The sequence below is a fragment of the Bufo gargarizans genome, unplaced genomic scaffold (assembly GCF_014858855.1).
Source record: "Bufo gargarizans isolate SCDJY-AF-19 unplaced genomic scaffold, ASM1485885v1 original_scaffold_1301_pilon, whole genome shotgun sequence".
Lineage (NCBI taxonomy): Eukaryota > Metazoa > Chordata > Amphibia > Anura > Bufonidae > Bufo > Bufo gargarizans.
The window spans coordinates 27,891-41,639 of record NW_025334299.1 but is presented as its reverse complement, the minus strand read 5'-3'; the positions used below and the strand labels follow the sequence as shown (position 1 = coordinate 41,639).

The window sequence follows — 13,749 nt, the reverse complement described above, 5'->3', positions numbered from 1 at the left end:
ATGGCCTACCCTCAGGACAGGTCATCAACATCAGATCGGTGGTTGTCCATCTCCTCGCACCCCACCGATCAGCTGTTTGAAAAGACTTCTCTCTGTCCAGTGAATGGGATCTGAATCATTGGCAGGGGTGCCAGGAGATGGACCCCCGCTAGTCCAGGGCAAAACAGGACAAACCCTTTAAGGTTACCAGATGGCTTTAGATCACGTCAAAGCCAAAAAACACGATTTCGATTTCCTTAGAAGTCACACACAACTGTATATTCGATGGCCGAGCCCTAGTTTTTTTTTGCGGAGAGCACACAGTTGTCACCCGCCTGCTGTATGAATTTCTGTCCCACAAAACAAGGTAGAACATGTCTTATTGTCCAGGTAGCGGACAAGAATAGACATTTTTACAAAAGCGGCGGACAGGTGGGATGCACATGGCCATATCCGTGTTTTGCAGCCTGCAAACATACGGTCGTGTCCATGATCAAGAACAAAAGGTGACAGCAGCGAGGTCCTGAGCAAGACAAGCTCATTGGTTCCTCATTCTGTGTGCAAAATATATACAGATACCTGAGCCCAGGGATTGGGAACTTAGTGCCGAGATGTGGACGAGGCATGAAATAGTAAGAAAATCAGTTTTATTCACAAAATATAAGGAAAATACAGAAAATCATTGAACATGAGAAGAGCAAATGTACAGCAAATAATACACAAAAGTAAAAAAAATAAGCTGTGAATGAGAAGCCATGTGGGCTGAGGATCTGGGGACGCCAGCTCAGTCAGTGCATCCAGCCCGACCCAGGCCTCTGAGCAGCAGCACATCTGTAATACAATGCAGGAAGATCAAGATCATCATCCTCCTCCTCTATTACACCACTACTGCAGAAGACAGCATCCTCCCCAATATGTCCCGATGGTGGGCAGAATGACGAGTGGCTCATCGACACAGACACTTCTCAGAGGTCATTAGCCACGCCATCTGGTGAGAGAACCAGGACACTCACCTCCATGACAACTCCTATGCTCGAGCCTCTATCAGCTGGTGGGTCTCTGGCTTCGGCGCATCCTCCAGCCTCTCCTTCTCTGCATCCTCTTCCTGCAGCTGAGACACAATCATGTTAGCACTGGTGTTCAGAGGTCCCACAACTCTGATGGAGCCACCTCTAGTGTTGTGTGGGCGATCCCTAAATGGTAGCAAACTGGATTGGCAAGAATCTGGTTACATCTTTGTATCAACATAGTCAGACACTCTGTAAAGATTACCAAATGTTCTCTACCTACGTGAGGTTGGGCTCGTGATTAGTAAAGGGCTTACCGGCTACAACAACTTCTATTGTGGTATACAACCCTTGTATCATTGTGGTGTCACCCAGTGAAGCTGATGGCACTGGAGAAGGTATACTTTAGGTACAGAACATGACATTAAACATTGCATTTTAGAAAGAGAATCCAAGCCTGCACCCACCAGGCTATCCTGGATGTATACATACCCTCTGTCTCTGATAAGTCTCTCCACATGGACCAATCCCTCGAAGGATAAATGCCACCACACAACAACGGATGGAGAGCACCGTCTCCACTAAACTAAAGAACATGGAAGGGAACCACAGAGCCAGGGTGGTGTCCTATATCGAAGAAGACACAATGGTTTTACAAAGCGAAGGACAGACATTGACCACAAGAGCAGTAACACGATGGGTGAGGAGGGTGCAAAAGCCAATGAATGGATAGGCTGCAGGATCAGTCGGAGTGGGACAACAGAGACATATATAATGCACTTACGTAGATCCGTGTTGTGTCAAAGGGGCACTCATTGCTCATGATGACCGAGCGGGTATCTGCAGGTAGGACTGTTGAGTTACATCCAGAAATTAGGTTCTTGCCCCCATTAGCAATGGTTAACGACACCGACAATACGAGACCCAGAAAACATGCTGCTGAGAGCAGGGCGTTCAGCAGAGAGATGACCAGGAGTGACCAGTGCTGCAGACACAAACAGGGACGTCATAATTCACAATTCTAGAAGGAACAGTCTAGAGGTGGAGAAGACACATGCATCAGGTGGAAAGGGACTCCAGAGATAGAAACAGGTGTCAGACCTACATGGAGAAATATATCCAGAGATAGAACAACACAGGCACCAAGACCTATACAGAGAGGGATCTCCAGAGATAAAAGACAGGAGCGTCAAGACCTACAGGGAGAAGAGTCTCCAGAGATAGAAGACAGGTGCACCAGGATCTCCACAGACAGAAGACAGGTATCAGGTCCTACAGGGAGAAAAGGGTCCAGAGATCAAGCATCAGGACCTATACTGAGAGTGATCTCCAGATATAGAAGACAGGATCATCAAGACCTACAGGGAGAAGAGTCTCCAGAGATAGAAGACAGAGGTGTCAGGACTCACAGGTAGAGAGGTCTTCAGAGAAAGATAAAGAAGATGGATACTAGAGGAGACTTACAATTCTGGGGCAGCCCAGGTTCCGCGAGGCGAGGATTGCGCAGATCCCTGTTGAGATACTCTGCAGAAATACCAGAGAATTGTAGAAGATCAGGAAGAGGAGGAAAGCTGAGATTTACATCTAGGCATGCCGGTATAAAAAGGACTAAACATGTTCTGCTAACAACCATTGTCTGGGTTATTAGAAGCAGCTCATGAAGGTCACCCACATTCTAGCTGGACCAGAGGTCCTCCACAATTGTCCCTCACAACTTTGACTGCCACAATTTTTTACCACTTTTGCTGACTTTTAAATGAACACATCTTACGGATATTTCTCATAAAAATGGTTTACAGCTTAGTTGTTTCTGTACATTCAGTGACCTCACGTGCAGCTCTGAGGGAGGACACTGGGATCTTCATTCTCATGATCGGTGGGGACCCCAGGATCAAAAGAACTGTCTTGTGACCAGGGGCCCCATGGACTATAAAACCTGCACTCGGTGTAAAGTTCCAAGAGGTAAAACTGATGTGGAGGGGACACAAGCAGCCACATTTCAGGAATCCACTTTAGTGCCCTCAGGAGATACCAGTACTCACCAACAGCCCGGACACCACAGAGATGATGTTGGCAGCAAAGTATTCTGGGCTCACCCGCTTTTCTGGATTAGCCACGTGCCGCAGAACAGTACCATGAACGATGGCGCCCAAGATGAAATTGACATGGCCTACCAAGATCAGCACAATCCCAGCTTTCATCAACTTCCGAGGGCCCTTCTCCAGATCTAAAAGAGAACAAAAGTCAGAGTCACCCTATGACAAAATCATCATCCAGAGCAGCGGTGGCCAAACCTGGTCCTGAAGATCTAGTAGGTGCGGGCGATATCCAGATGACTAGTGCTGCGATGTACCCCAGTCGGGAGAACGTGGACTGTCGGGCAGAGGTCATGACAACTACACAACTATATGAAGGCTCCATGTATGCACATACTTACAACCTAGAGGGCAGATGTAGGCATGTTTGCCACTTTTATGGGAGGAAAAAGCAGACAGTTGTAACAGTCATGTCTTATATAGAGCCCACAGTGCAGAGAGAAAGTAAGTGAACCCTTGAATTTATAGGCCAATAGATCCTCCTTTAGCAGCAATCACCAAATGTCCCATAAGATCCATATATCCCAATAGAAGCCTATGGGCACGGTTTAGGATCCATATACCCCTTAGATGCCTATGGGCGCTGTGCAGGATCCATATACCCCTTAGAAGCCTATGGGCGCTGGGCAGGATCCATATACCCCTTAGATGCCTATGGGCGCTGTGCAGGATCCATATACCCCTTAGCAGCCTATGGGCACTGTGCAGGATCCATATACCCCTTAGAAGCCTATGGGCACGGTTTAGGATCCATATACCCCTTAGAAGCCTATGGGCACGGTTTAGGATCCATATACCCCTTAGCAGCCTATGGGCACTGTGCAGGATCCATATACCCATGGGCACTGTGCAGGATCCATATATCCCTTAGCAGCCTATGGGCACTGTGCAGGATCCATATACCCATGGGCACTGTGCAGGATCCATATACCCCTTAGAAGCCTATGGGCACTGTGCAGGATCCATATACCCCTTAGAAGCCTGTGGGCACGGGTTAGGATCCATATACCCCTTAGAAGCCTATGGGCACGGGTTAGGATCCATATACCCCTTAGAAGCCTATGGGCACGGGTTAGGATCCATATACCCCTTAGAAGCCTATGGGCACGGGTTAGGATCCATATACCCCTTAGAAGCCTATGGGCACGGGTTAGGATCCATATACCCCTTAGAAGCCTATGGGCACGGGTTAGGATCCATATACCCCTTAGAAGCCTATGGGCACGGGTTAGGATCCATATACCCCTTAGAAGCCTATGGGCACGGGTTAGGATCCATATACCCCTTAGATGCCTGTGGGCACGGTGCAGGATCCATATACCCCTTAGAAGCCTATGGGCACGGGTTAGGATCCATATACCCCTTAGAAGCCTGTGGGCACGCTGTAGGATCCATATACCCCTTAGAAGCCTATGGGCACTGTAACGGACCGTTTCAGCAGACAAGGGGTTAAAATCCGTTTAGGCGATATGCCCCTTTCCGAGAGACAGGCACAGCTACTGCAGAACACCAAACTCCCGAACTGGATACAAAATAGCACTCTAAACTGGAACCTCACAACTAGCTGTCAGCAGACGAACAGGAAAAGGATCCAATCAGCTTACACTCCTGGCAATCAGTCTTTAACAGCATACAGGGAATCCCCCCAATAACGAGACAAGGTTCTGTCTTGAGGGTCAGCAGTGGTCTGACTGTACTTCAAGTACAGCTTCTTTTATTGATAAAAAAAAAAAAAAAAAGTACTGCCCACAGGGTTTTGAAATCCAACCAATCAGTAATTCACAACACACACAATGTAAATACAGCAACCAATCGTTCCCGCCCCCTAGAGGACCAGAATGGAGACTGCGACACAGAACAGATACAACATATCCCCACAATGCATCATGGTTTCCTCCTCTCCGCCTGGGAGACGACTGAAGACAATCCAATTATCTCTCAGGACAAAGGGGAGATCACCAATACACATGTGGAGACAACAGGACAGATATCACCATTTAAACACACAATGGGACAATAGAACCACACCCAGCATAGTCCTCCCAAGCTGACAAGTTACAATTATTATAAGTTGTTACAACTTTGTGAGGTTACATTGTCCATACATATAACTTACATCAATTTAAACAGTATAACTTGGGGACAAACCTATCCAAAATTCCCTGGAATAGGTTCAGGGGTTTAAAAGTTACTATGGGCCATAATCCTGAGGCAAGAGGCTAGCAACCAGCCCCCTCCAAAACACTGTGGCGAGGTTGGTTTCGTCACACATCTCCCCCTTCCAGGGAAGACTAACCAGATACCTGACCTCACGGTCAGTACCTGAGTTAGTCTGGCAGTCCAACCACAACCCCATACTGGACCTGTTGAATTTTGGGGCCTGGCTCTGTTCCGTATGTCCCAAGCTGTTGAGTGGGCATCTGCGACTCCTTGCTGCCTTGTGGTTCTCCAGCTTGGAGCTGTAGGTACTTGGTGGGCAGAGGCCGACTGCGCTCTGCCCAGGTGCCAGCTCTTCCGCTGGGGTTGCTTGTGGGGAGTCCGGCTCTGAAGAAGAGGATAGGGGAGGGCAGAGGCCGACTGCGCTCTGCCCAGAGGCCAGCTCTTCCGCTGGGGTAGCCTGTGGGAAGTCCGGCTCTGGAGTAGAGGATAGGGGAGGGCAGAGGCCGACTGCGCTCTGCCCAGATGCCAGCTCTTCCGCTGGGATGGGATCAGGAAATCCTATCCCCAGGACCTTGTTGCAGATCGGCTGTGGAGAGGAGGAATCGCTTACCTCCTCCTCCAGGCATTCCTGCAGGGTTGGTGGGGGATCTGAACCGGCCGTCCAGTATCCTGGTAGGCCTGGTGCAGAGACCGCGGTCCCATCTGCACCATCGAAGTTAGGGGTGCTGTCCCCCTGTGGTTGGGGATAGAGACCGGTTGTCTCTTCTCTCTTTACAACACACTGCTGCTGGGGAGTCAGACCGACTGTCTCAACTCTCTGTAACGCTGCCTGGTGCTGGGTAGTGGGTGCGACCATCTCCACTCCTAGTAATGCTAGTTGTAGTTGGGGATCTGGGCCGGCTACCCAGCATCCCTGTAGGGCCGGTGGAGAGACTTCGGTCCCATCTCTACCTGCCGTCGGGACGTCTTCCCAGAACCAGTCAATGAAGTTCCCTACTTTGGGAGTTGGTAGGGAAGCAGGGGGTATCGCCGGCAAGTCTTCCCAGTTGTAGGAGGGCAGATCTGGCTCTACTTGTCGAGTAGGTTGGGGATGAACGGAGCTGAGCAGGTGTTGGTAGGTCTGCTCCAGCTCCCACTCCCTTGTTACCAGGTGGATCATGTCTTTGCTCACCTCCCTTTCGTCAGCATAATCATGCATGCCCATCCGGTAGTCGTAGATGTCCCAAAACCTAGACTCCTCCGTGCTGCCAAGATCAATGTCCTCCTCCAAGGCATCCCATAGTAACCCAGGTCCATCATAATCCTCACCCTCGGGTCTGTCGTGCTCAGCCATCCAGGGGGAATGTTGAATGACATGCCACCTTAGGGCCTGGTAAGCGTCCTCTAGCCAAAGCTCCTTACATACCAGGTTCTGGAGCTCTGTTACCCAGTCATCCAGGGGCTGCTCTCCCAAGAGACCCATCCGCATCGCCACACGCTTTTGTAGCCGCTGCTCATAACTGGGGAGACTCTCACCTCGCCGCCGCTGGGCATTTTCCAGGGCATCATACCAGACTTCCTTTCTGTCTGCATCCCTCCAGTCCGGGTCCTCCTCCTCGTATAACACTGCTGGTTCCATCCTGGTGCTTTTAGGGTCGCTGTACTGGGACATGCGTTGCCCTTAAATTGTAGAATCCAAAGAAATGGTGTCTCCTGTAGCTGTCCTTCTGGCTGTAGGAACAATCCCGCTGCTTGCCACCAATGTAACGGACCGTTTCAGCAGACAAGGGGTTAAAATCCGTTTAGGCGATATGCCCCTTTCCGAGAGACAGGCACAGCTACTGCAGAACACCAACCTCCCGAACTGGATACAAAATAGCACTCTAAACTGGAACCTCACAAATAGCTGTCAGCAGACGAACAGGAAAAGGATCCAATCAGCTTACACTCCTGGCAATCAGTCTCTAACAGCATACAGGGAATCCCCCCAATAACGAGACAAGGCTCTGTTGAGGGTCAGCAGTGGTCTGACTGTACTTCAAGTACAGCTTCTTTTATTGATAAAAAACAAACAAACATAGTACTGCCCACAGGGTTTTGAAATCCAACCAATCAGTAATTCACAACACACACAATGTAAATACAGCAACCAATCGTTCCCGCCCCCTAGAGGACCAGAATGGAGACTGCGACACAGAACAGATACAACACATCCCCACAATGCATCATGGTTTCCTCCTCTCCGCCTGGGAGACGACTGAAGACAATCCAATTATCTCTCAGGACAAAGGGGAGATCACCAATACACATGTGGAGACAACAGGACATATATCACCATTTAAACACACAATGGGACAATAGAACCACACCCAGCATAGTCCTCCCAAGCTGACAAGTTACAATTATTATAAGTTGTTACAACTTTGTGAGGTTACATTGTCCATACATATAACTTACATCAATTTAAACAGTATAACTTGGGGACAAACCTATCCAAAATTCCCTGGAATAGGTTCAGGGGTTTAAAAGTTACTATGGGCCATAATCCTGAGGCAAGAGGCTAGCAACCAGCCCCCTCCAAAACACCGTGGCGAGGTTGGTTTCGTCACAGGCACGGGTTAGGATCCATATACCCCTTAGAAGCCTATGGGCACGGGTTAGGATCCATATACCCCTTAGCTGCCTGTGGGCACGGTGCAGGATCCATATACCCCTTAGAAGCCTATGGGCACGGGTTAGGATCCATATACCCCTTAGATGCCTATGGGCACTGTGCAGCATCCATATACCCCTTAGATGCCTATGGGCACTGTGCAGCATCCATATACCCCTTAGATGCCTATGGGCACTGTGCAGCATCCATATACCCCTTAGAAGCCTATGGGCACGGTGTAGGATCCATATACCCCTTAGATGCCTGTGGGCACGGTGTAGGATCCATATACCCCTTAGATGCCTGTGGGCACGGTGTAGGATCCATATACCCCTTAGATGCCTGTGGGCACGGTGTAGGATCCATATACCCCTTAGATGCCTGTGGGCACGGTGTAGGATCCATATACCCCTTAGATGCCTGTGGGCACGGTGTAGGATCCATATACCCCTTAGATGCCTGTGGGCACGGTGTAGGATCCATATACCCCTTAGATGCCTGTGGGCACGGTGTAGGATCCATATACCCCTTAGATGCCTGTGGGCACGGTGTAGGATCCATATACCCCTTAGATGCCTGTGGGCACGGTGTAGGATCCATATACCCCTTAGATGCCTGTGGGCACTGTGTAGGATCCATATACCCCTTAGATGCCTGTGGGCACGGTGTAGGATCCATATACCCCTTAGAAGCCTATAGGCACTGTGTAGGATCCTTATACCCCTTAGATGCCTATGGGCACGGTGTAGGATCCATATACCCCTTAGATGCCTATGGGCACTGTGTAGGATCCATATACCCCTTAGATGCCTGTGGGCACGGTGTAGGATCCATATACCCCTTAGAAGCCTATAGGCACTGTGTAGCATCCATATACCCCTTAGAAGCCTATAGGCACTGTGTAGCATCCATATACCCCTTAGAATGCCTATAGGGCACTGTGTAGGCATCCATATACCCCTTAGATGCCTGTGGGCGCTGTGTAGGATCCATATACCCCTTAGATGCCTGTGGGCGCTGTGTAGGATCCATATACCCCTTAGATGCCTGTGGGCGCTGTGTAGGATCCATATACCCCTTAGAGGCCTATGGGCACTGTGTAGGATCCATATACCCCTTAGATGCCTGTGGGCACGGTGTAGGATCCATATACCCCTTAGATGCCTATGGGCACGGTTTAGGATCCATATACCCCTTAGAAGCCTATGGGCACGGTGTAGGATCCATATACCCCTTAGATGCCTATGGGCGCTGTGTAGGATCCATATACCCCTTAGATGCCTATGGGCACGGTGTAGGATCCATATACCCCTTAGATGCCTATGGGCACGGTGTAGGATCCATATACCCCTTAGAAGCCTATGGGCACGGTGTAGGATCCATATACCCCTTAGATGCCTGTGGGCACGGTGTAGGATCCATATACCCCTTAGATGCCTGTGGGCACGGTGTAGGATCCATATACCCCTTAGATGCCTGTGGGCACGGTGTAGGATCCATATACCCCTTAGATGCCTGTGGGCACGGTGTAGGATCCATATACCCCTTAGAAGCCTATAGGCACTGTGTAGCATCCATATACCCCTTAGAAGCCTATAGGCACTGTGTAGCATCCATATACCCCTTAGATGCCTGTGGGCGCTGTGTAGGATCCATATACCCCTTAGATGCCTGTGGGCGCTGTGTAGGATCCATATACCCCTTAGATGCCTGTGGGCGCTGTGTAGGATCCATATACCCCTTAGATGCCTGTGGGCGCTGTGTAGGATCCATATACCCCTTAGATGCCTATGGGCACGGTGTAGGATCCATATACCCCTTAGATGCCTGTGGGCACGGTGTAGGATCCATATACCCCTTAGATGCCTGTGGGCACGGTGTAGGATCCATATACCCCTTAGATGCCTGTGGGCACGGTGTAGGATCCATATACCCCTTAGATGCCTGTGGGCACGGTGTAGGATCCATATACCCCTTAGATGCCTGTGGGCACGGTGTAGGATCCATATACCCCTTAGATGCCTGTGGGCACGGTGTAGGATCCATATACCCCTTAGATGCCTGTGGGCACGGTGTAGGATCCATATACCCCTTAGAAGCCTATGGGCACGGTGTAGGATCCATATACCCCTTAGATGCCTGTGGGCACAGTGTAGGATCCATATACCCCTTAGATGCCTGTGGGCACGGTGTAGGATCCATATACCCCTTAGATGCCTGTGGGCACGGTGTAGGATCCATATACCCCTTAGATGCCTGTGGGCACGGTGTAGGATCCATATACCCCTTAGATGCCTGTGGGCGCGGTGTAGGATCCATATACCCCTTAGATGCCTATGGGCACGGTGTAGGATCCATATACCCCTTAGATGCCTGTGGGCACGGTGTAGGATCCATATACCCCTTAGATGCCTGTGGGCACGGTGTAGGATCCATATACCCCTTAGATGCCTATGGGCACGGTGTAGGATCCATATACCCCTTAGATGCCTGTGGGCACGGTGTAGGATCCATATACCCCTTAGAAGCCTATAGGCACTGTGTAGGATCCTTATACCCCTTAGATGCCTATGGGCACGGTGTAGGATCCATATACCCCTTAGATGCCTATGGGCACTGTGTAGGATCCATATACCCCTTAGATGCCTGTGGGCACGGTGTAGGATCCATATACCCCTTAGAAGCCTATAGGCACTGTGTAGCATCCATATACCCCTTAGATGCCTGTGGGCGCTGTGTAGGATCCATATACCCCTTAGATGCCTGTGGGCGCTGTGTAGGATCCATATACCCCTTAGATGCCTGTGGGCACGGTGTAGGATCCATATACCCCTTAGATGCCTGTGGGCACGGTGTAGGATCCATATACCCCTTAGAAGCCTATGGGCACTGTGCAGGATCCATATACCCCTTAGATGCCTGTGGGCACGGTGTAGGATCCATATACCCCTTAGATGCCTGTGGGCACGGTGTAGGATCCATATACCCCTTAGATGCCTGTGGGCACGGTGTAGGATCCATATACCCCTTAGATGCCTGTGGGCACGGTGTAGGATCCATATACCCCTTAGATGCCTGTGGGCACGGTGTAGGATCCATATACCCCTTAGATGCCTGTGGGCACGGTGTAGGATCCATATACCCCTTAGATGCCTATGGGCACGGTGTAGGATCCATATACCCCTTAGATGCCTATGGGCACGGTGTAGGATCCATATACCCCTTAGATGCCTATGGGCACGGTGTAGGATCCATATACCCCTTAGAAGCCTATAGGCACGGTGTAGGATCCATATACCCCTTAGATGCCTATGGGCACTGTGCAGCATCCATATACCCCTTAGAAGCCTGTGGGCACGGTGTAGGATCCATATACCCCTTAGAAGCCTGTGGGCACGGTGTAGGATCCATATACCCCTTAGATGCCTATGGGCACGGTGTAGGATCCATATACCCCTTAGATGCCTGTGGGCAGGGTGTAGGATCCATATACCCCTTAGATGCCTGTGGGCAGGGTGTAGGATCCATATACCCCTTAGATGCCTGTGGGCGCTGTGTAGGATCCATATACCCCTTAGATGCCTGTGGGCGCTGTGTAGGATCCATATACCCCTTAGAGGCCTATGGGCACTGTGTAGGATCCATATACCCCTTAGATGCCTGTGGGCACGGTGTAGGATCCATATACCCCTTAGATGCCTATGGGCACGGTTTAGGATCCATATACCCCTTAGAAGCCTATGGGCACGGTGTAGGATCCATATACCCCTTAGATGCCTATGGGCGCTGTGTAGGATCCATATACCCCTTAGATGCCTGTGGGCACGGTGTAGGATCCATATACCCCTTAGATGCCTGTGGGCACGGTGTAGGATCCATATACCCCTTAGATGCCTGTGGGCACGGTGTAGGATCCATATACCCCTTAGATGCCTGTGGGCACGGTGTAGGATCCATATACCCCTTAGATGCCTGTGGGCACGGTGTAGGATCCATATACCCCTTAGATGCCTGTGGGCGCTGTGTAGGATCCATATACCCCTTAGATGCCTGTGGGCGCTGTGTAGGATCCATATACCCCTTAGATGCCTATGGGCACGGTGTAGGATCCATATACCCCTTAGATGCCTGTGGGCACGGTGTAGGATCCATATACCCCTTAGATGCCTGTGGGCACGGTGTAGGATCCATATACCCCTTAGATGCCTGTGGGCACGGTGTAGGATCCATATACCCCTTAGATGCCTGTGGGCACGGTGTAGGATCCATATACCCCTTAGATGCCTGTGGGCGCTGTGTAGGATCCATATACCCCTTAGATGCCTATGGGCACGGTGTAGGATCCATATACCCCTTAGATGCCTGTGGGCACGGTGTAGGATCCATATACCCCTTAGAAGCCTATGGGCACGGTGTAGGATCCATATACCCCTTAGATGCCTGTGGGCACAGTGTAGGATCCATATACCCCTTAGATGCCTGTGGGCACGGTGTAGGATCCATATACCCCTTAGATGCCTGTGGGCACGGTGTAGGATCCATATACCCCTTAGATGCCTGTGGGCGCGGTGTAGGATCCATATACCCCTTAGATGCCTGTGGGCACGGTGTAGGATCCATATACCCCTTAGATGCCTGTGGGCACGGTGTAGGATCCATATACCCCTTAGATGCCTGTGGGCACGGTGTAGGATCCATATACCCCTTAGATGCCTATGGGCACGGTGTAGGATCCATATACCCCTTAGATGCCTGTGGGCACGGTGTAGGATCCATATACCCCTTAGAGGCCTGTGGGCACGGTGTAGGATCCATATACCCCTTAGATGCCTGTGGGCACGGTGTAGGATCCATATACCCCTTAGATGCCTATGGGCACGGTGTAGGATCCATATACCCCTTAGATGCCTATGGGCGCTGTGTAGGATCCATATACCCCTTAGATGCCGCCTGTGGGCACGGTGTAGGATCCATATACCCCTTAGATGCCTATGGGCGCTGTGTAGGATCCATATACCCCTTAGATGCCTGTGGGCACGGTGTAGGATCCATATACCCCTTAGATGCCTGTGGGCACGGTGTAGGACTGCTACCAGGGTCACCCTCCTAATAGAGGGGTCTTCACAGGTTCTTGGACATTTAGCATCTTTCTCATTTACACATCAGATGAAGATGAACAAAAAAAAATCAACATCACTGAAGAGAGAAAATAATCCCCCCCCCCCCCTGTAACGGGAGAGAGAAGGGTGTGTAGACTTATGCATATCCCATCCTCCAGTATCACAGGCTGTCTCTCTGTCTCTCTCTGTGTCAGGGGGCCTGTCTGTCTCTCGGGGTTGCTGTCTCTCTCCGTGTCGGGGGCGGGGGGTGTCTCTCTGTCTCTCTCTCTCTGTACCGGACCCCGCACTCACCGAAGCCGCAGACTTGGCCTCCGCTCTTCCCGGCCGCCATGTTTCCGCTCACCTGGAACACACCTGTGGTCACATGATCTATACTAAGCCACGCCCGCTGACGTCACTGCACAGCGCACCTGTGCTGGCAGAAACACCTCCGGTAGATAATGACTGCAACTCCCATCATCTGTTCTACAATATCGCCTGTACATTATATTATATATCACCTGTATATTATACATCACCTGTACATAATATATCACCTGTATATTATACATCACCTGTATATTATATTATACATCACCTGTATATTATATTATACTTCACCTGTATATTATATTATACATCACCTGTATATTATATTATACATCACCTGTATATTATATTATACATCACCTGTATATTATATTATACTTCACCTGTATATTATATATCACCTGTACATTATACATCACCTGTATATTATATTATACATCACCTGT

General features: G+C 50.2%; 1 protein-coding gene across 1 annotated transcript; it reads right to left on the bottom strand.

Annotated features, from left to right (window-relative positions):
• Positions 1 to 609: 609 nt before the first annotated feature.
• On the bottom strand, positions 610 to 13,368 carry KRTCAP3 (keratinocyte associated protein 3). Its single transcript, XM_044273896.1, has 7 exons — positions 13,286 to 13,368; positions 3,029 to 3,213; positions 2,451 to 2,510; positions 1,771 to 1,971; positions 1,479 to 1,613; positions 993 to 1,090; positions 610 to 810 (listed from the first exon to the last, which is right to left on the bottom strand). The coding sequence occupies exons 1-6, from the start codon at positions 13,323 to 13,325 to the stop codon at positions 1,007 to 1,009; spliced, it is 705 nt and encodes a 234-aa protein (XP_044129831.1). The 5' UTR covers positions 13,326 to 13,368; the 3' UTR covers positions 610 to 810; positions 993 to 1,006.
• Between the last annotated feature and the right edge of the window lie 381 nt (positions 13,369 to 13,749).

Excerpts from the sequence above, each read along its gene's own strand:
- KRTCAP3 (XM_044273896.1), bottom strand. The coding sequence starts at position 13,325 with ATGGCGGCCGGGAAGAGCGGAGGCCAAGTCTGCGGCTTCG. Across the intron at positions 1,614-1,770 it reads TTGACACAACACGGATCTAC|GACACCACCCTGGCTCTGTG; the intron begins GTAAGTGCATTA and ends TCTTCGATATAG. Across the intron at positions 1,091-1,478 it reads AGACTTATCAGAGACAGAGG|CTGCAGGAAGAGGATGCAGA; the intron begins GTATGTATACAT and ends ATTGTGTCTCAG.